Source organism: Branchiostoma floridae, chromosome 4 (assembly GCF_000003815.2).
Source record: "Branchiostoma floridae strain S238N-H82 chromosome 4, Bfl_VNyyK, whole genome shotgun sequence".
Taxonomy (NCBI): Eukaryota; Metazoa; Chordata; class Leptocardii; order Amphioxiformes; family Branchiostomatidae; genus Branchiostoma; species Branchiostoma floridae.
Window position 1 is genome coordinate 2,934,048 of NC_049982.1, and position 21,020 is coordinate 2,955,067.

At 42.4% G+C, this 21,020-nt stretch overlaps 2 protein-coding genes across 6 annotated transcripts in view; both read left to right on the forward strand.

Annotated features, from left to right (window-relative positions):
• The window catches only part of LOC118413012, a 4,950-nt gene extending 2,745 nt beyond the window's left edge, over positions 1 to 2,205 (forward strand). The window contains exons 2-5 of the mRNA XM_035816128.1: positions 532 to 670; positions 1,272 to 1,374; positions 1,571 to 1,701; positions 2,035 to 2,205. Coding sequence (XP_035672021.1) covers positions 563 to 670; positions 1,272 to 1,374; positions 1,571 to 1,701; positions 2,035 to 2,205 — 513 coding nt within the window. The 5' untranslated portion in view covers positions 532 to 562. The remainder of the gene's footprint in view (positions 1 to 531; positions 671 to 1,271; positions 1,375 to 1,570; positions 1,702 to 2,034) is intronic.
• The window catches only part of LOC118414482, a 119,428-nt gene that overhangs the window by 34,118 nt on the left and 64,290 nt on the right, over positions 1 to 21,020 (forward strand). For 2 of the 5 annotated variants that reach the window (XM_035818545.1, XM_035818544.1), the window contains exons 7-31: positions 4,082 to 4,109; positions 6,261 to 6,415; positions 11,050 to 11,215; positions 11,866 to 11,889; positions 12,060 to 12,362; positions 12,532 to 12,555; positions 12,794 to 13,036; positions 13,173 to 13,306; positions 13,619 to 13,787; positions 14,130 to 14,153; positions 14,308 to 14,610; positions 14,778 to 14,801; positions 15,357 to 15,511; positions 15,875 to 16,040; positions 16,715 to 16,738; positions 16,916 to 17,218; positions 17,384 to 17,407; positions 17,645 to 17,887; positions 18,022 to 18,155; positions 18,460 to 18,628; positions 18,946 to 18,969; positions 19,124 to 19,426; positions 19,594 to 19,617; positions 20,106 to 20,260; positions 20,621 to 20,786. In XM_035818545.1, coding sequence (XP_035674438.1) covers positions 4,088 to 4,109; positions 6,261 to 6,415; positions 11,050 to 11,215; positions 11,866 to 11,889; positions 12,060 to 12,362; positions 12,532 to 12,555; positions 12,794 to 13,036; positions 13,173 to 13,306; positions 13,619 to 13,787; positions 14,130 to 14,153; positions 14,308 to 14,610; positions 14,778 to 14,801; positions 15,357 to 15,511; positions 15,875 to 16,040; positions 16,715 to 16,738; positions 16,916 to 17,218; positions 17,384 to 17,407; positions 17,645 to 17,887; positions 18,022 to 18,155; positions 18,460 to 18,628; positions 18,946 to 18,969; positions 19,124 to 19,426; positions 19,594 to 19,617; positions 20,106 to 20,260; positions 20,621 to 20,786 — 3,481 coding nt within the window. In that variant the 5' untranslated portion in view covers positions 4,082 to 4,087. Of the gene's footprint in view, positions 1 to 2,748; positions 2,827 to 3,003; positions 3,307 to 4,081; positions 4,110 to 6,260; positions 6,416 to 6,857; positions 6,924 to 8,672; positions 8,697 to 8,949; positions 9,253 to 9,389; positions 9,414 to 10,187; positions 10,343 to 11,049; positions 11,216 to 11,865; positions 11,890 to 12,059; positions 12,363 to 12,531; positions 12,556 to 12,793; positions 13,037 to 13,172; positions 13,307 to 13,618; positions 13,788 to 14,129; positions 14,154 to 14,307; positions 14,611 to 14,777; positions 14,802 to 15,356; positions 15,512 to 15,874; positions 16,041 to 16,714; positions 16,739 to 16,915; positions 17,219 to 17,383; positions 17,408 to 17,644; positions 17,888 to 18,021; positions 18,156 to 18,459; positions 18,629 to 18,945; positions 18,970 to 19,123; positions 19,427 to 19,593; positions 19,618 to 20,105; positions 20,261 to 20,620; positions 20,787 to 21,020 lie in introns of those variants that run through there. The other 3 variants (XM_035818546.1, XM_035818543.1, XM_035818547.1) reach the window with 3 other exon arrangements.

The window sequence follows — 21,020 nt, forward strand, 5'->3', positions numbered from 1 at the left end:
AGAACCAAAAATAGGCAAATATATCAAGGACTGCTTTTGTATTAAAAGAATACTGAAGCTAATGATTAGCCTACTTCATTATGATACTATATGAATGAATTATGCATATTAGCCCTTATTGTTATGTTAACTATGATGTTAAGCTTTATCCTATACCTTTATTTTGTACTTTATGTAATAGTTGTTGCCATACTTTGTACCATGTACAATTGTCGTGCAATAAAGTTCTTGTTGTTTAACAATTTCCTTTGAATGGCAGAAAAGGGGCTTTGTCAAAGAAACAGGCGATAGATTTAACACTTATGTATATACATCATATGCGTGTGTCATGATGTTTCACACACCTGTGTGTGTGTGTGTGTGTGTGTGTGTCTGCATATGTGTTATGTGTCGGTGTGTGTGTGTGTACCTGTCTGTGTGTGTGTTTTATGCGCGTGTAGTGTTTGTGTGCGCGAGAGTTTCAGCAATCACACGGTAGCCTTATGTCATGATAAATACACGAGTAACTATTTTTTTTTTCTATCATTGCAGACCAAACTCACGTGACTGACTGATCCTACGTATGGGAGGGCCGGACATGCGCACCATGGAGTTGGCCCTGCTGCTTCTCCTGGCGGCTACCGCCCGCACTGCAGCTGAAGGCGACATCAAAGTCAGCATCGATAAAGAGGTTATTTTATTTTTTGTTGACGAACAGACGTCCCTTGCTTTGTTAGTAGTATTATTTATGGATTAATAGACAATGGGTTGAAAGAGTGGCTATTTTCATTTTTATTTAGGCAGCAGATCACACTCAGATCGTTGATCTATTTTAGGTGTGTCGTACTCCAACTCTGGTGACTTAGGTTAAAATCCTGAATGCCTCCCTACGCAAAAAAGGGTTACACGAGCGGTTAGTACACATGATTGATCCCAGGGTATGAGGTTGTGACATTGAGAAATTTACCAAAACCCAAAGTCAGATCTGAAATGTCCCTGTAGCTCATTTGGTAGCAGCTTCACAACTTTGCTGCTGGTCACGATATCGATTAGCCGGCAGTACTGGCAGAAGTACTGCTAACTAGAAAAACCTGCTGAACAACTAACTCATACATGGATCATAAATGTATGTAAAATTCACTCAAACGTAAAACATGTCGATCGAAACGTCCGGAAGTAAATATCGTTTTTTTCTCCAGTTGTAGAGATCGAATTGTATTTGAATATTGCTTACCTGGATGTCTAACCGTCATAAACGTACCAATATGAATACCTTCCTGTTGTTGGTGTAGTTGGCTAACATTGAAGAGCTGGAGGAAGATGTCCACAAATATGGAAGAAGAGGTTTTACTGGGGGAGGCCTCTCCGGAGGAGGATTCTCCGGATCAGGAGAAGGTAGAGGAATGTGTAACCATGGAAACAATCATTGAAGATTCAATCCAGTTAAATTAAACGGAAACCAAAAGTATGAGGATATGTCACGGAGCTACAGTTATCTTATGTGTTGCTTGTTTCAAGTTGGAAACGTCTTTTAATATTTTCGTCTGGTGACCTTACTGTAAGTACCTAATTATACTTAAATTTCGTCAAGGTTCGAAGTACATCAGCCTGGGTTGTTGGAAAGACACCGGCAATCGCGCCATCGCCACGCTGGAGGGCACAGACGCACGGCTGGACGGGAGTTACCCCGCCCGTAAAAACGCCATCGAGAAGTGCTACCAGGTTCGGTGATTTTATTAGCTTTCATGCGCAAATATGTCGTCGACTGACACTTTTCAATGTGTAGTAGTAACCGTGACATCATTGTACTAAAGATCGCAGACAGGAAACACCAAATCCCTTAAAGTCAGGCTAAAACTAATCTAAGAATAAAGTAGAATACAGCATGGAACAAAAGGGACAGGTGATTTGACTTTGAATTAATTGCAAAACTATAATAATTTGACACACCAGAGACACGGTGAGTCAGTATATTATTAGTTAGGTATACAAATGCCGATCCAAGAGAGCATTTTGAAGATTTCTCTACCAATGTTTATGTAATGATGCATACAGGTGGCCAAGTCCCGCGGGTTCTCCGTGTTTGCTGTCCAAAATGGCGGCTGGTGTGCCGGCTCCGCTACTGCCCTCAGCACCTACCGGAAGTACGGACCCTCGTCGGGATGTGGGAAAGATGGAGAAGGAGGAGGCTGGGCGAACGAAGTCTACCTGATTACAGGTAAATAAGATAGAATATACTTTGAGACATGGTAGGCACAATAGTGCGCGAATTTTTACTCATATGTCCATATATTACAAAATTTAAGTATATATAGCATAATCTCGTAATAGAATAACATCTTGGAAAGCAAACTTCTTCAAATGTTTTGTAACGATTCCGACCTAAGGAAAAAAACAGAAGCAGCACGACTTGTCGTTGTCTGTACAGACTCATTTTATGTTTGGGAAGATCGAAAGGTACAGGCAAGCTTACAGACAAAAAAAAAGACTAAGTTATTTCAATTTAGCTTGAAACGAATTGATTTATCTATTTATTTGGATTCTCCACACTGGAGGGTATGGCGGAACAGGTGTCAAAAGACACCTTTTCGAAGCCGCCATACCTTAAACATAACAAAATGGTACATCAAATCATAATATACATAAGATACAATAGATATCATAACCAATGTGACGTTCAACTCAAGATAAATCAACTTAACAACACACATACATTATTGAGTAGAAAAATAGACATACATGTAGCCATGCATGTTACGACTCTGATGGGCCACAAATATAATGCTTGGATAATCATGTCAACATTTCTTGCATTTCTTCCAGACGCCCCAATAACTTTACCTGATGGTAAGTCATTTCATATCTTTTTCTCTGATGATAAACAAGTATGCGTTAATATTTTCAGTGTTACAGTCGTTCAATGTCTTAGATATAACATTGCTAAATGCCAGAGTGTAATTGACGACTTATTGTATAAGATTAAGTCAATCGTCTTGTTGTTAAACTTTGCACTTGGTTCGCCAGGATTTGTTCCCAAGCCGTACTTCAGTATCGGGTGTTGGAAGGACACCGGAAACCGCGCCATTCCTACTCTGGAGGGGAAAGACGCACGTTTGGACGGCGGCTACACCGCACGCGCCGACGCCATCGAAAAGTGCTACCAGGTGGCCAAGTCACGTGGCTACCGAGCCTTTGCGGTCCAAAATGGCGGCTGGTGTGCCGGATCGGCTAACGCCCTCAGCACCTACAAGAAGTACGGACCCTATTCAACCTGCAAGACAGACGGGGAAGGGGGAGCCTGGGGAAATGAGGTTTATCTCATCTCAGGTATCGTGTCTTCTACTCACGTCTATTTTTCTCATGTTACATGTCATTCAACGTCAATTATCACAACGCCGGCCGCACGGATCTGCACCTTCCCTGAGAGAATGTGTCCCATCTGCAAAGACAGTATTGAAGACGAATATGATTTCCTCATGATATGCCCTTATTATAATGAAGAAATGAAAGAGTTATTGACCATGTATAACAACAGAACAACATTACCTATAACAAGCAGAGAAATATTCGATGTACTTCTATGATGTCCCGACTCCATATCTGTGCACCTAGGTCAATTTATATACAATGCTATGCATAGGTCAATTTATATACAATGCTATGCAAAAGTAGCCTCCATAGCAGGCTTTCGGGGGAAAACGCCAGCAATCAGCGACCGAGTACAAATAGAAATGGCCAGCAAAAGTGTATTATGAGCCCCCGAAAGCCTGCTATGGAGGCTAATGCAAAAGAGAGGTAGTGCTTTAACAATGTGAAATACACTATGCCGCCATATTTTCTATCATGTTAGACTAGCATACTGATGTGAGTAGTCTGTAGTTGTTAGTTACACGTTATTTGCCATACATTGTACCTGTTGCAATTGTTGTGCAAAAAACTTGACTTGACTTGACCTGAGTGAGATGCCCTATAGAGGGCTTTGCTCAGTATTTATTTAAGATTGAGATTGAGGTCAATATAGATGTATATATGTTGGTTTGATTCCGTTGAAGTTGCAATGAAGACTTTTAGATCAATATTATAACGTTTGTTATTGTATATTTCAGACATGTTTATGGCAAAGAAAGAAGGTAAGTACACCAATATAAAGTTATTGTAGTACATTGCTTAGAGTACGTTACGGACCCCTGTTAGATTTTCAATCCGTAAATTACTTAGCATTAAGAGTTGCGACTTTGTGGGAAAAATAAATGAAGACCCCCTAACGACCCGAAAAGTTCCGGGCACTAGTTGATGGGTATTGGGTACAATCCTCTATGATTGCAATGGTAGGCATCGTGCGTCGTACGGCAGTGTTGGTTCCATACCCTGTTTTCAAATCCACGGTTATGTCACCGATCTTGGTAAGGAACTTAACACGAGTGTGTAGCTTTGGTTAGGGCCGCCCCTCACACAGGTCTTTCGTTTGGGTAGAGCCACATGTCGAAGATCCCACCACATTTATCGAAAAGAGTAGGGGCCTTTCCGGTGTGAGTGGTTCAACCCTACAGTCATGCGGCCGCACCTGCATCTGCATAAGTTACCCCCAAATGACCCCGCGAGGGGCAAAAGTAGGGGGGGGGGAGCTGAGTCTCCCGGGTTAGGACGGGCAGGCCGCCTGCCTGGCACGGAAGTGCTCAACGTTGGGAGCGCTTACAACCGTGCCAGGCAGGGCATTCCACTCGGGAATTGTGCGTGGGAAAAAAGAATGTTTGTAGATATCGGTGCGTGCAAATATGTGTTGATATTTGAAGTCGTGACTACCCCGGGTGCGCCCTTGGGCAGGCTTCAGAATATTGCTGGCGTCTATGTTAATATTATTGTTGACTACTTTATAGAAAAAGGTGAGGCGGGCGATAACTGTCGTATTGAGGTCACCTGAATGGCACCCCTTGTGATTTAGCCCCACTTATTACAAGCTCCTCGCAATTTAGTATCTGGCTGCGCTAAGAGAGAGGTCGGTCCACCAAAAAACATTAACAACAACAATAACAACTAGAGTTCAACGAACCCATCTCTTCGCCAAATAATCATGCCTTTATTCAAGACTTTAAGGTCTTATTCATGTATTACTAAATCATGCCTTTATTTAAGACTTTAAGGTCTTATTCATCTATTACTAAATAGTACCTACCCCCAAACCCCACAAATGCTACCAAAACAAGACCTGATTGTACAAGATGACCTGATAGCACCCCTGGTCAATCAGAATTTCAAGCTTTTCAGTGTCCAGCTCACGGCTTGTCAGTGTTTCCTCCAGCAAAAACATCTGTCAAACAGATGTGTCCATAGATATAGGTCAAGTGAAATACATGTATATACAAAACAGTTTATTTCTGTTAATTGGCCACTGATTACAATTAAATGCATCTTTCCATGTAGATTATTATTTTAAGTACTCATTCTATCTACATACCAAAAAATCCTGATGATCCGTCAACACGTTCTCGAGTTATTCTCGTTCAAAGTTTGAAAGGAAATCGGTGCCTGCAGTTCCCAAAAAGCCGCTAGGGGGTCCAAACTCACAGCACTTACTCTCTGCCCCAAGGGCTATCTACCACTCAAAAATCATGACCACAGCATATCCAAAACACGAAGTGTCAAAAATAAAAGTTTTGCTGCAGTACCTTAGGCAGTCACTAGGGGGCCCATTATCGAACTTGACCTTCGTTTTCTTGACCCCCACCCACCTACCAAATATCATCAGGATCCATTCAAGGGTTCTCGAGTTATCTTGCTTACAGACAAACGCACTTACATACAAATCCCGCTACAGCGCCGTAGGTAAGAGCTAAGTAAACCATTTTCGCACTTGACCTTCCTCTCCAAAACCGCTACACACCTACCAAGTTTCTTGAAAATCGCCCAGCTAGATTTTGACTTATGCTGCCCAAAACAAACTGCAAAAAACATACCAAGCTCGCTGCAGTACCGTAGGAAAACGCCAGGTAAACCGTTTTCGAACTTGGCATTCCTTTCGACAACCGCTACACACCTACCAAAAATCACAAAGTTCCATCTACAATTTCTCGAGTTATATGCTGTTGACCTACATACAGACCCAAGTCGACAAAAACATACTCTATCGCCATTGGCGAAGAGAATAACATAGCCCCACTTCTTTCTAACAGAAAAAAATGACATAAAAACACCAGGGAACATTTGTCGACATGTAAACGCTGCCTTTAGATACCTCCATTTCCAACCTTTGTCAGTCGGTGATGTTTTTTTTTTAATCCTAGGTGGAGAAGTTGCAAAGGTCCAAACTCCGAAGTACATCAGCCTGGGTTGCTGGAAAGACACCGGCAATCGTGCCATCGCCACGCTGGAGGGCACAGACGCACGGCTGGACGGGAGTTACCCCGCCCGTGCTGACGCCATCGAGAAGTGCTACCAGGTTCGGTGATTTTATTAGCTTTCATACGCAAATGTATCTTCGACTGACACTTTTCAGTGTTTAGTGCTAAGCGTGGCATCATTGTACTACAGATCGCAAACAGGAAACACCAAATTCCGTAAAGTCAGGCTAATACTAGTCTAAGAATAAAGTAGACTACCGCATGGAACAAAAGGGGCAGGGGATTTGACCTTGAAATTAATTGCAAAACCTATAATATTTTGACAGACCGGAAAACACGGTGAGTCAGTATATTCTTAGTTAAGTATACAAATGCCGATCCAAGAAAGCATTTGAAAATTTCTTTGTCAATGTTTATGTAATGATGAAACCGTGTCCATACAGGTGGCCAAGTCCCGTGGGTTCTCCGTGTTTGCTGTCCAACATGGCGGCTGGTGTGCCGGCTCCGCTACTGCCTTCAGCACCTAGGGCTGGGACGGGCCCTACACAACCTGCAAAAAAGACGGAGAAGGAGGAGCCTGGGGAAATGAGGTTTACCTGATAACAGGTAAATGCGAGTGAGTGTCCATTGAGACGTGGTAAGCACAATATTGAATGAAGACCTTTATTGTAAAATTTTGCCCAACCGGGCTAAGTACAGGTCACAACAAGTCAGGATATATACGAGGGGTGATCAATAAGTTCTCGGCCTAACTCAGAAATAATAAGCACAACTCAAATTTTGAGGCACAACTTTATAGGATGAAGCCTTTTATCAATATCCTCCAAATTACAAATCATTGGAGTCATTACTTTCCAGGCATTCGTTTTATGCAAATTAGAAGGTAAGTGGCGAGGAAAAAAAGTGGTGTGAATTGTGATCAGACATGTGTGGGTCAAGTTCCCCATGCCTTAAATTAACAAAAGACATTGTCAAAATGTTTGATAATCATTCTCCTCCTATTTCAAGCAAAAAGAATTGGGTGTCTGACTTCCAGCAGCGCAAGTTCGATCGCATACCTCAGGTCAGGTCAATTGTCCCATTTTTTCCGTTTTCCCTTACCTAACATTACTGGGTGTCGCCTGCAAAGTAATGATCACAATAATTTGAATGTTGGTACAGATTTATATAAGACGTTATACTTGACATCTATGCTTCGAAATCTGAGCTGTCCTTATTATTTCTCCGCAAAACCGAGGACTTATTGATAATCCCACGTACTTGTATAAAATCTTATATAAATGTGTACCAAAATTCAAATTATTGTGATCATTACGTTGCAGGTGACACCCAGTAACGTTAGGTAAGGGATAACGAAAAAAAAGTGGACAATTGATCTGAAACCTGAGGTGTGCGGGTCAAATTGTCTGATCACACTTCACCCTTCTTTTTCTCGCCACTTACCTTCTAGTTTGCATAAAACGAATGCCTGGAAAGTAATGACTCCAATGATTTGTAATTTGGAGGATATTGATAAAAGGCTTCATACTATAAAGCTGTGCCTCAAAATTTGAGTTGTGCTTATTATTTCTGGGTTAGGCCGAGAACATATTGATCACCCCTCGTACATACATAAAAGTGTCACAAATCTAGTCTAACACAAAAGTTCAGCTTCTTCTCGCTTCTTGGTAATAGTGAATATGTAGGACTGTATTGGTTTCGCTATTGTCGGTTTGTCAAAACGCATGAGAAATATAAACTTGTCAGTGCTACTCATGTGTCTAAAATGAGGGAATCTACTTTCTATATAACTAAATAGAGTATTTCTATCATTCGCATACATATCGCAATCAACAGTGAAGTGCACTTCATCTTCTACCATGTTTGAGGTACACAATTGGCAGACTCTTTGTTCTAGATAATATTACAGTCATGTCAACAACATCGGCGTGTCTTTGCCTATGTGACTGCATTTATCTTTGGAAAAGTAAAGACACGGCAAACTTACAGACAACAATACAAACTGACTTCTTTCCATTTGGCTTCAAATAAGTGCATGTTACGTCTATGACTAGTCGCGTTGGCGTGACGTAACTGGTAGAGCTAGCGTTCGGCTCGGAATCGAAAGGTCCAGAGTTCGATTCCCACCATTCCCCCGACGTTGTGCCCTTGGGAAAGGCACTTTACACGACTCTCCACCGAGCCTCTTCGGCCAATCTGTCTGTGTGGCAAAAACACACTACGGATTTGGTGCGTCGATGTGCCAACATCTGCACATTGACTTCCACCAAGAACCGTTAAATTTATTTTGCTACGTCAATGAAGGGCATCTATGAGCTTGAATAATCATGTCAACATTTCTTGTATCTGTTCCAGACGCTCCCATAACTTTGCCTGTGGGTAAGTCATTTCATTTTCTCCTGATGATAGACAATTATACATTAACATTTCCTGTGGTAAAATCGTTTAACGTCTAGTATATAACATGCATATTGCTAAATGCCAGAGTGGAATTGACGGCTTATTGTTAAAGTCAATCGTCTTGTTGTTAAACTTTGAACGAACGAACGAACCAAGGAACCAACCAAGGAACGAAATATGTTTTTGGTGAAATACAAAAACTTGTCGTTAAACGTGACACGTTTTTTCACAGGATTTGTTCCCAAGCCGTACTTCAGCATTGGCTGTTGGAAGGACACCGGAAACCGCGCCATTCCTACTCTGGAGGGGAAAGACGCACGTTTGGACGGCAGCTATGCCGCACGCGCCGACGCCATCGAAAAGTGCTACCAGGTGGCCAAGTCACTTGGCTACCGAGCCTTTGCGGTCCAAAATGGCGGCTGGTGTGCCGGATCGGCTAACGCCCTCAGCACCTACAAGAAGTACGGCCCCTACTCCACCTGCCAGCACGACGGGGAAGGGGGAGCCTGGGGAAATGAGGTTTATCTCATCTCAGGTATCGTGTCTTCTATTGTGTTTATTTTCGTCACTTTACAGGTCATTCAAAGTTGATATAGAGGGATATGGATTTTGATTCCGTTGAAGTTACCATTGATACTTTGTAGGTATAACTTTCGCCATTGTATTTTTCAGATATGTTCATGCCAAAGAAAGGAGGTGAGTAGGCAAATAGTAAGGTATCGTAGTACATCACTTGATGACGTAACGCACCACTGTAAAACAACATAGCATTTTTTAAGATTTTCTGTCGTGTACGTTTGGAACCATGTTCTCAGCCCATATTGAGTTATGACTTTGCGGGAAAAGCTATGACCCCTAACGACCAGAAAATGTCCGTGCACTAGTTAGATGGGTACAGTCATCCATGATTGCCATGGTAGGAATTGTGTGCTTGTCTTATACCCCAGAGGTCCTGGAAATCTTCAAGTCTCTCAAAGTCTGGGTTCAAATCCACAGTTATGTAACCGATCTTGGTAAGGAACTTAACGCGAGTGCATAGCTTTGGTTAGGCCCGCCCCTCGCATAGGTCTTTTGTTTGAGTAGAGCCACACCTCGAAGATCCCACCACACTTACCGAAAAGAGTAGGGGTCCTTCCGAGTGTGAGTGGTTCGACCCTACAGTGATATGGCCGCACCTGGGGCAATAACTATCGTATTGAGGTCACCTGAGTGGCGCCGAATGGCAGCTCGCTCCAGACCCTTGTGATTTAGCCCCGCTTATTTCAAGCTCCTCGCAATTCAGTCCCTGGCTGCGCTGAGGGAGTAGTCGGCCCACCCAATAACAATAACAATAGAATAAAAATAATATAGCCCAACTTCTTTCTAGCAGAAAAAAAAATGACATAGAAACACCATGGAACATTTTTCGACATGTAAACATGCCTCCATTTCCAACCTTTATGAGTCGGTGATGTTTTGTTTTTCTCCTAGGTGGAGAGGTTGCAAAACTACAAAGTCCGGAGTACTTCAGCCTGGGTTGTTGGAAAGACAGCAGCAATCGAGCCATCGCCACGCTGGAGAAAACAGACGAACGGCTGGACGGGACTTACACCGCCCGTGCTGACGCCATCGAGAAGTGCTACCAGGTTCTGTGATGTTGGTTTATTCTAGCAGAAGTAACAAAAAGGACCTCCGTCTGATACAATGTATTTTACAGTGTGTACTGAAAGATGTTACTGCAGTAATGTAACAAATGTAACAAAAAAACCCCTAATTTAAAAAATAGGGAAATTTAGACATATATAAAAAGAGGGATTTGGGGGCATTTATTGATGGAAAATAATAGTCTGCACTAATCAGTTTATCTCAGAATAAACGAGGAAGAAATACAAATCAGTATATAATTAATAGGATACACCTATCATGATCTAAGTGACCATTGAAAACATTTTTATTCCTATAGCTATGCTATGAATCCTTGTCCATATAGAATAAAAGAAGCGATAGTTTGACATAATAATCTATTAAATTTTCTACCAGAAAGTGTCAAACTGCCTGGGTACCATCCAGATAGCAGTTCGCCCATATGTTCGCTTCTGCTATCCAGAGAAGCGACAGTCACTGTTCATAGTGTATAATGAATAACAAAGATAGAACTGACCGTATATAGTATATAATGAACGTCGGAGCGAACTTCTTTCCGGATGGTACCCAGGCTAGTCAAACAAGGAAGCATTTTGAATCTGTAGATAATTAGTAGAGTCATACGTATCGCATCATGACAAGGAACAGTTTCAGAGACAAGTTCTACAGTTGATTTCCTTTCACTCTCATTATGTCTGTACCCATACAGGTGGCCAAGTCTCGCGGGTTCTCCGTTTTCGCTGTCCAAAATGGCGGCGAATGTTTCGGCTCGGCTACTGCTCTCGGCACCTACAAGAAGTACGGACCTTCGTCATCATGTAAGACCGATGGAGAAGGAGGAGCCTGGGGAAACGAAGTCTACCTGATAAAAACAGGTGAGAAGAAACATCCTTTTGAGATTAAAAAAATTCACTGTCAAAAATGTCTCTGTATCTAAGTCTATTTTAAATTAAAAAAAACAACTCCTACAAAATGAACTTCAGAGAAGATAGACTTCAGCTCTCTAAACATAGCCCCTTCAAATCTTACTGATACAATCTTTATTGAGACACGACAAAAGTACAGCGACTTTCGTAAGATACGATATTCCAGCACTGATTTCTGGTACGGCTGTGCTGCGCATGGCATTTGGAATCAGGTAAAGAGAAAGCGTAAGCTACAGGCTAGCAGATAAACTTGGGAAGTGCATATTTGTTCTAGCAAGCGTTAAACCAGGGTCCTCGTTACAGTACATAATCATCACTTAAGCCAGAGCTTCATATTCATGCTAAAAATGAGGTGACTGTTGATTTGTGGATGGTTCATGTCAACATTTCTTAAATTCCGGAAAAGTCGAACTGTAATTTTGAACACGAGCATAGGACTTATTAACAATTTTCATTTCTTGACAAAGACTGGAGCTGTTCAGTCGAAAATTTGTCGAAAAGTCAAATTTTCGTGATGGAAATTACAGTTCAGCTTTTCCAGAATAACTTCAACCGACACAGATAAAGGTTGATGTTGACATTTCTTGTATTTGTTCCAGGCGCACCCATGGATTTGCCTAAGGGTACGTCATTTTATATCTTTTGTCTCGATTGTAAATTAACAGTTCCGGTGGTTTATATTGCTGAATGTTCTTTCCATTTACTTGAAAATAAAAATGTTCACACGCATATCAACAAAATGACTTCATCTAAAGCATCCTATCGCTGTTAAATGTTACAAATTTTGTCGTAGGATATGTTCCCAAGCCGTACATCAGTCTTGGCTGTTGGAGAGACTCGGGAAGTCGCGCCATTCCTACTCTGGAGGGGAAAGACAAACTTTTAGACGGCAGCTACACCACACGTGCCGGCGCCATCGACAAGTGCTACCAGGTGGCCAAGTCACGTGGCTATCGTATCTTTGCGGTCCAAAATGGCGGCTGGTGTGCCGGATCTGCCGACGCCTACAGAACCTACAAGAAGTACGGACCCTACACAACTTGTGGGAAGGACGGAGAAGGGGGAGCCTGGGGAAATGAGGTTTACCTCATCTCAGGTAGATAGCTTTGATTTTCATTTTTATTTTTGTTTTACCTTTAGCTTGCATGCCAGTTTCTGAGCCTTTCTGTCTCTTTGTTGGCATGAAAGTATGTTTGCTTGAAAATATCATACCATTAAATCATCTATAAGCTTCATTGCTATAATTTTGTTATTCTGTCTTTCAGATGTTGTCAGGGCAAACAAAGCAGGTGAGTAGGTCAATTGTCAGCTATCGCTGAATCCCTCTAACGTAAAATGACATACAACACAACACAACATTATATAGCAGGACATTATACAACAGGACATAATACTAGTATTCAAGTCTATGAATTTAACAGATGCTGTTTATTTTCAATATGCAAAACAATGTCCGCAAAATAATAATTTAACCACACTATTCTATCTAGTACACTTAAGGACAGCTACCTAATTTTCATCACCTAGAAAAATGTCAGGAGGAAAATGGGGTGTCCTACCGAGGAACAGTTTCTGTGACCAGATCAGGAAAGACGTGCCAGCACTGGACCAGCCAGACGCCACAGAAGCACGACAGCACACCTGACAAACACCCGTTATCTGGTCTGGATGGGAACTACTGCCGGAATCCCGTGGGAGCCCGCCAAGGTGTCTGGTGCTACACCACGGACCCCAGCACGCCATGGGAGGAGTGTGCCGTGCCAGTCTGCGGTATGATCTTTGTAACCTTAGAAAAAAAAAACGATGTTCATAACTTTCGTGTCAATGATCCCCCTTCATTTTTCTTTCACAAATTAAGAATAGCATAGTTAACCTCTGCTCACAGTATTTTGTCTCGTCACTGCAGCTGGTCCGGAGTACATCAGCCTGGGTTGTTGGAAAGACACCGGCAATCGCGCCATCGCCGAACTGGAGAAAACAGACGAACGGCTGGACGGGACTTACACCGCCCGCGAGAACGCCATCGAGAAGTGCTACCAGGTTCGGGAATGTTGGTTTATTCTAGCGGAAGCAAATACGTCTCGTACTGGCACTTTACTGTATGTGTCGGGCAACTGTATCATTAGAATGAAATGAGGGAAAGCAAAGATCATTTGTGTGTGGTAGGAGACCCCGACGACATTACATGGAGACCATGTTTTAGCCGGCTCCCTAAAAGACCTAAAAACCAGAAGCAAATTTATTTTATTATTTTTTTGTAAGTACATTGGTTCAAGGTTGATCTAAGGGGAGACCTTGGACAGGGGAAGTCGTTATTTAATGTCATATGATAAAGAAACCGTGTCCATGTAGGTTGCCAAGTCTCGCGGGTTCTTCATCTTTGCTGTCCAAAATGGCGGCTGGTGCGCCGGTGCCGGGACTGGTAGTGCTCTCGTCAACTACCGGAAGTACGGGCCCTCGGCATCATGTAAGAAAGATGGAGAAGGAGGTCCTTGGGCGAACGAAGTCTACCTCATAACAGGTAAGTTCGATCCATTACACAACATCTGTACATAAGTGCCGTAAAACCTAAAACCTCAGAGATGGCAGACTTCACCCCACTATCAATTACCCATATTGCAAATAAAACCATAAGTCCTGACGACAAAAATAGCGGCAGCACAAAGTATCTATCTCTAGACTACATTTCTCTTTGGAAGCAAACAAAAAGACAGGCAAACTCCTCAATCGAAAAACAGACCAAAGCCAAAGGTATTTTTTCTCCATTTAGTTTATAAGTAATTACTTCACATTGTTACTATGTAAGGAGTATGTGTTGATCACTGTGGATAATTCTTCTTAACGTTTCTTGCATTTGTTACAGGTGCCACCAAAATAGTGCCTCAAGGTAAGTTATTTGATATTATTTCTCAAAGAAGACGATTCTACATCAAAATTCTCTGTCGAATCAGTTGTTGAATATTCTTGTGTCTAACATGCAGAATAGGGACTACAATGACTCCACCTCCTCTCATTTCTCAACTGAACACGTGTTTCCACAGGATTTGTTCCCAAGCCGTACTTCAGTATCGGGTGTTGGAAGGACACCGGAAACCGCGCCATTCCTACTCTGGAGGGGAAAGACGCACGATTGGACGGCAGCTATACCGCACGCGCCAACGCCATCGAAAAGTGCTACCAGGTGGCCAAGTCACTTGGCTACCGAGCCTTTGCGGTCCAAAATGGCGGCTGGTGTGCCGGATCGGCTACAGCCCACAAAACCTACAAGAAGTACGGACCCTATTCCACCTGCCAGCACGACGGGGAAGGGGGACCCTGGGGAAATGAGGTTTATCTCATCTCAGGTATTGTGCCTTCTACCGTATTTATTTTCTTTATGGGCATGTTACATTTGATTCACTGACTAGAATGATGTGATGCTTCAATTCCGGCAAACTCTCGACAAGAATCTCCTTTATACCGTAATAAAGTTCTAGACAAATAGCTTTAAACGTGTTCTTTTGTCTTTCAGGTATGTTCATCCCCAACAAAGGAGGTGAGTAGGTCGATCATCAGCTTTCTTTGTTTATTGGAATAATCGTAATTTGCGTGCATCACTTCATAATGTCTTACACGCCTTTCCATCATGACAAAACCATTTTCTTCAGTACGTGTTTTACAGAGGTTCCATACGATTTGTACAATTGATGCATATCGGGCCGTGATTTAATGAAAAAAGTAATAGGACCAAGAAATGAGAATGAACAACTCTCCTACCTCGATTTGCAAAGTGTAATTATCATAACGGTCCTGAACGACATGTACAAGTCTTGGGACTACATAGGTACATGTAGGTATTGAGTATAGTCACAACTCAGCGTCAGGGTTCCTACGTACTTTCGATACTTCAATTCTGATAATATGAAAGCTATACTATTACTGTACTTGGATTATTTTATTGTACTCGATGCGTAAAAAGCTGCATAAGTCCTGAAACTTTTTTTCATTCTTCCTATTGTTAATTTTGACTTGAAAACTATGTCATTAGAATATTCCTACTTTTGCCTTTATGCTACATCATCAAACATAATAATTGATTACTTCCTCTCAGACGGAGAAGTTGCAAAGATCCAAGGTCCAAAGTACCTCAGGCTGGGTTGTTGGAAAGACAGCAGCAATCGCGCCATCACCACACTGGAGAAAACAGACGAACGGCTGGACGGGTCTTACACCACCCGTGCTGACGCCATCGAGAAGTGCTACCAGGTTCGGTGATTCGTGTTATTAATTTTGGCAGAAGAAAAAAAAATGTCGAAACTGACACGTGGTAGTGTTCACTAGCATAAAAGCAATGACTTCGTCTAGATAATTAATTTAACATACGTGGAATCGCAATTGCTTTAGAATTAAGTTGATACTCTTAGAATAAAAGGAGGGATAGTTTCTCATTTATTGATCAATTATAATATGTACTAATACATTTTCCATCAGAAAGTGTCAAGGATGAAAGTATTGCAAATACGTGAATAATCTACTGAGGAATGAGCGATGTATCTTGATAAACAACAATTTCAAAAACAAGACCTACATTTTTGTGCCTCTCATTAATATGAAAACCCGCCCATACAGGTGGCCAAGTCTCGCGGGTTCTCCGTTTTCGCGGTCCAAAATGGCGGCGAATGTTTCGGCTCAGCTACTGCTCTCGGCACCTACAAGAAGTACGGACCTTCGTCATCATGTAAGGCCGATGGAGAAGGAGGAGCCTGGGCGAACGAAGTCTACCTGATGAAAACAGGTGAGAAGAAACATCTTTTTGAGATCACAATAGTTCGCTGACGCTAATGCCCCTGTATTTCTTTAGGCTTTTAGTGTTTAAACACTAACCCTCTTACAAAATGAACGCCCGAGATGGCAGATTTCAAGCCTTTTTTTTATATTGATTTTGAACCCTTTCAATCCTTCTGAGAAGTCACATCAGAACTGAGTTTCTAGCACGCCGGTACTGAACGTGGTTTTGGGAAACACACAAAGAGCATGATTGACCCACAGACACACCCCGCCAATACATCACTCCTGTTTATAGTTTACACGAGAATTTCATTCCATTTCAAGTTATGTCTTTATCCAGGGACAACGTGACGCCACTAGGGCGGTTTTCAATGAATGAAAGACCTTTATTGTACATTTATGCTCAAACAAGCTAAGTACAGATCATAGCGATAAGGCACAATTTCATCTACAGAGACTACTACAAGCTGGTATGTACAGGATCAATGAGCCCCTCGATTTAGCGTAGTGCCATGGTTCACTTGACATGAGTATAATGTAGAACAATTGACCAGGACGTTTTAATACTTGCTGTACTGAACATACTAAGTACTTAGCAGAGACGTGCATGTATATTACTACGTTACGAAAATTTGTAAATGTTTCTTGTAATCATTTCCTGATGTTTTCTTTTTGTTCCAGGAGCTCCCATTGCTTTGCCAAAGGGTGAGTAATTTGTCATATTTTGTTTCGTACTACGTTTCTACATTTCCTTCCGTTTTAATCGCTTAGCCTTCTTGTATCAATGATGGAAAATACCGATGGCTGACCCACATGCTTATGGACAACATGACTCAACCCCAATCGTCATTTAACTGTTTAACTTCGGACATGTATCCACAGGATATGTTCCCAAGCCATACATCAGTATTGGCTGTTGGAGAGACTCGGGAAGTCGCGCCATTCCTACTCTGGAGGGGAAAGACAAACTTTTAGACGGCAGCTACACCACACGTGCCGGCGCCATCGACAAGTGCTACCAGGTGGCCAAGTCACGTGGCTATCGTATCTTTGCGGTCCAAAATGGCGGCTGGTGTGCCGGATCTGCCGACGCCTACAGAACCTACAAGAAGTACGGACCCTACACAACTTGTGGGAAGGACGGAGAAGGGGGAGCCTGGGGAAATGAGGTTTACCTCATCTCAGGTAGATAGCTTTTGTTTTGTTTTGTTGTTTTTACCTTCAGCTTGCATGCCAGTCTCTGAGCCTTTCTGTCTGTTTGTTGGATTGGAAGTAAGTTTGCTTGAAAGTGTAATACCATTCACTTATCCATGAGCTTCATCTCTATAATTTTGTTATTCTGTCTTTCAGATGTTGTCAGGGCAAACAAAGCAGGTGAGTAGGTCACTTGTCAGCTATCGCTGAATCCCTCTAACGTAAGATGGCATAACATAAGACAACACAACATAACATTGCATAGCAGGACATAACAAAACAGGCCCCAATATTTGAGTTAGATGGACGTGACACATACTTTTGTTCAATATCTAAAAGCACTGAAACAGTAGAACATTTAACCACACTATTCTATCTAGTACACATAAGAACAGCTACCTGATTTTCATCATCTAGAAAAATGCCAGGAGGAAAATGGGGTGTCCTACCGAGGAACAGTTTCTGTGACCAGATCAGGAAAGACGTGCCAGCACTGGGCCAGCCAGACGCCACAGAAGCACGACAGCACACCTGACAAACATCCGTTATCTGGTCTGGATGGGAACTACTGCCGGAATCCCGTGGGAGCCCGCCAAGGTGTCTGGTGCTACACCACGGACCCCAGCACGCCATGGGAGGAGTGTGCCGTGCCAGTCTGCGGTATGATCTTTGTAACCTTAGAAAAAAAAACGATGTTCATAACTTCGTGTTAATGATCCCCCTTCATTTTTCTTTCACAAATTAAGAATAGCATAGTTAAACTCTGCTAACAGTATTTTGTCTCGTCACTGCAGCTGGTCCGGAGTACATAAGCCTGGGTTGTTGGAAAGACACCGGCAATCGAGCCATCGCCGAACTGGAGAAAACAGACGAACGGCTGGACGGGACTTACACCGCCCGCGAGAACGCCATCGAGAAGTGCTACCAGGTTCGGAGATGTTCGCTTATTCTAGCGGAAGCAAATACGTGTCGTACTGGCGCTTTACTGTATGTGTCGGGCGACTGTATTATTAGAATGAAATGAGGGAAAGCAAAGATCATTTGTGTGTGGTAGGAGACCCCGACGACATTACATGGAGATCGTGTTTTAGCCTGCTCCCTAAAAACCAGAAGGAAATTTTTTTTTGTGTGTGTAAGTACATGTCATCGGTTCAGGGCTGATCTAAGAGTAGACTTTGGATAGGGGAAGTCGTTATTCAATGGCATATGATAAAGAAAGCGTGTCCATGTAGGTTGCCAAGTCTCGCGGGTTCTTCATCTTTGCTGTCCAAAATGGCGGCTGGTGCGCCGGCGCAGGGACTGGTAGTGCTCTCGTCAACTATCGGAAGTACGGGCCCTCGGCATCATGTAAGAAAGATGGAGAAGGAGGTCCCTGGGCGAATGAAGTCTATCTGATAACAGGTAAGTTCGATCAATTACACAAAATCCGTACAAACGTGCCGTAAAACCTAAAACCTCAGAGAAGGCAGACTTCACCCCATTATGGCTTACCCATATTGCATTGAAATAAAATCCAGACCACAAAATTAGCGACAGCACAAAGTATCTATGTCTAGACAACATTTTTCTTTGGAAGAAAACATCGAAAAACAGACCAACGCCAAAGGTAATATTTCTTTACATTTAGTTTGACTAATAAATTTACGTTGTGACTATATAAGGAGTATCTCTTGATCACTGTGAATAATTCTTGTTTACGTTTCTTGCATTTGTTACAGGTGCCACCAAAATAGTGCCTCAAGGTAAGTCATTTGATGTTATTTCTCAAAGAAGACGATTCTACATCAAAATTCTCTGTCGAATCAGTTGTTGAATATTCTTGTGTCTAACATGCAGAATAGGGACTACAATGACTCCACCTCCTCTCATTTCTCAACACAACACGTTTTTCCCCAGGATTTGTTCCCAAGCCTTACTTCAGCATCGGCTGTTGGAGGGACAATTCAAACCGCGCCATTCCTACTCTGGAGGGGAAAGACGCACGTTTGGACGGCAGCTATGCCGCACGTGCCGACGCCATCGAAAAGTGCTACCAGGTGGCCAAGTCGCTTGGCTACCGAGCCTTTGCGGTCCAACATGGCGGCTGGTGTGCCGGATCGGCTACAGCCCACAAAACCTACAACAAGTACGGCCCCTATTCAACCTGCCAGCACGACGGGGAAGGCGGACCCTGGGGAAATGAGGTTTATCTCATCTCAGGTATCGTGTCTTCTACCGTGTTTATTTTCTTTACATGCATTTCACGTTTTATTTTATGACGAGATTGATATAATACTTTCATTCCTGGTAACGTTCAACAATAATTTCCAATATGAAGTGATAAATGTCTATTATAATAGCTATAACATTGTTCTTGTGTCCTTCAGGTATGTTCATCCCCAACAAAGGAGGTGAGTATGCCGATCATCAGTCATTTTTATTTATTGAAATTATTGTAATATGCCTGCATCACCTCACACAGAGTTCCGTCTTGAGAAACCATTTTCTGTCTGTATGTGTTTAAGGAAAGTTCCATACGATTTGCAGAAATTATATATATCGAGCTATGAATGAATTTAAAAAAACAAACAATAGAATCATATCATCATCGCGGGCTGCTTGCCCGCGGACCAAGTCCACACTTTCCTTCCAGACTTCTCTATAATAGAACCAAGATATAACAACTTTCCTACCCTGATTTGCAAACTGTCATTATTAGAACGGTCCTGAATGACCTGTCCACGTTTTGGGCAAAGGTAGGTAGGTATTGAGTAGTCACAACTCCACCTCATTGACCCGAGACCCAGACCGAATACTTTCTATACTTCACTTCTGTTCGTTGTAAACATCGGTAAAAATAATATTTGATCAAACGTAATAGTTGATTATTTCCTGACAGGTGGAGAGGTTGCAAAGATCCAAGGTCCGAAGTACCTCAGGCTGGGTTGTTGGAAAGACAGCAGCAATCGAGCCATCACCACACTGGAGAAAACAGACGAACGGCTGGACGGGACTTACACCGCCCGTGCTGACGCCATCGAGAAGTGCTACCAGGTTCTGTGATTTTTGTTATCAATTTTGGCAGAAAAAAAAATGTCGCCTACTGACACGTTTCAGTGTTTACTGACATGAAAGCACTTGCTACATCTAGTTAATTGATTCCATATACGTGGCAGCATATTTGCTTTAGAATTAAGTTGGTTCTCATAGAATATGAGGAGGGATAGTTTCGCACTTGTAGATCGATTATGATCTGTACTTATACATTTCCACCAGAATCTGTCAAGCATGAAAGTAATTCAAATACGTGAATGATTTATAGAGCACTAAGCGATGTATCTTGATAAAGAACAATTTCAAAAACAAGACCTACATTTTTGTGCCTCTCATTGATATGAAAACATGCCCATACAGGTGGCCAAGTCTCGCGGGTTCCCCGTTTTCGCTGTCCAAAATGGCGGTGAATGTTTCGGCTCGGCTACTGCTCTCGGCACCTACAAGAAGTACGGACCTTCGTCATCATGTCAGAAAGATGGAGAAGGAGGAGGCTGGGCGAACGAAGTCTACCTGATAAAAACAGGTGAGATGGAACATCCTTTTGCGATCACAACATTTCGCTGACACTAATGCCTTGTATTTGTTTTTAGACTTTAAGTGTTTTTAACATCCAAATTCTTTTACAAAATGAACGTCGGAGGCGGCAGAATTCACCCCTTTATTCAATACATCACTCCTTTAGTTTACATGAGAAGTGTACAAATATGAGTTTTTAGAGTAATGACAGGGTCCAAGTAGCATGAATATAACGCAGAAC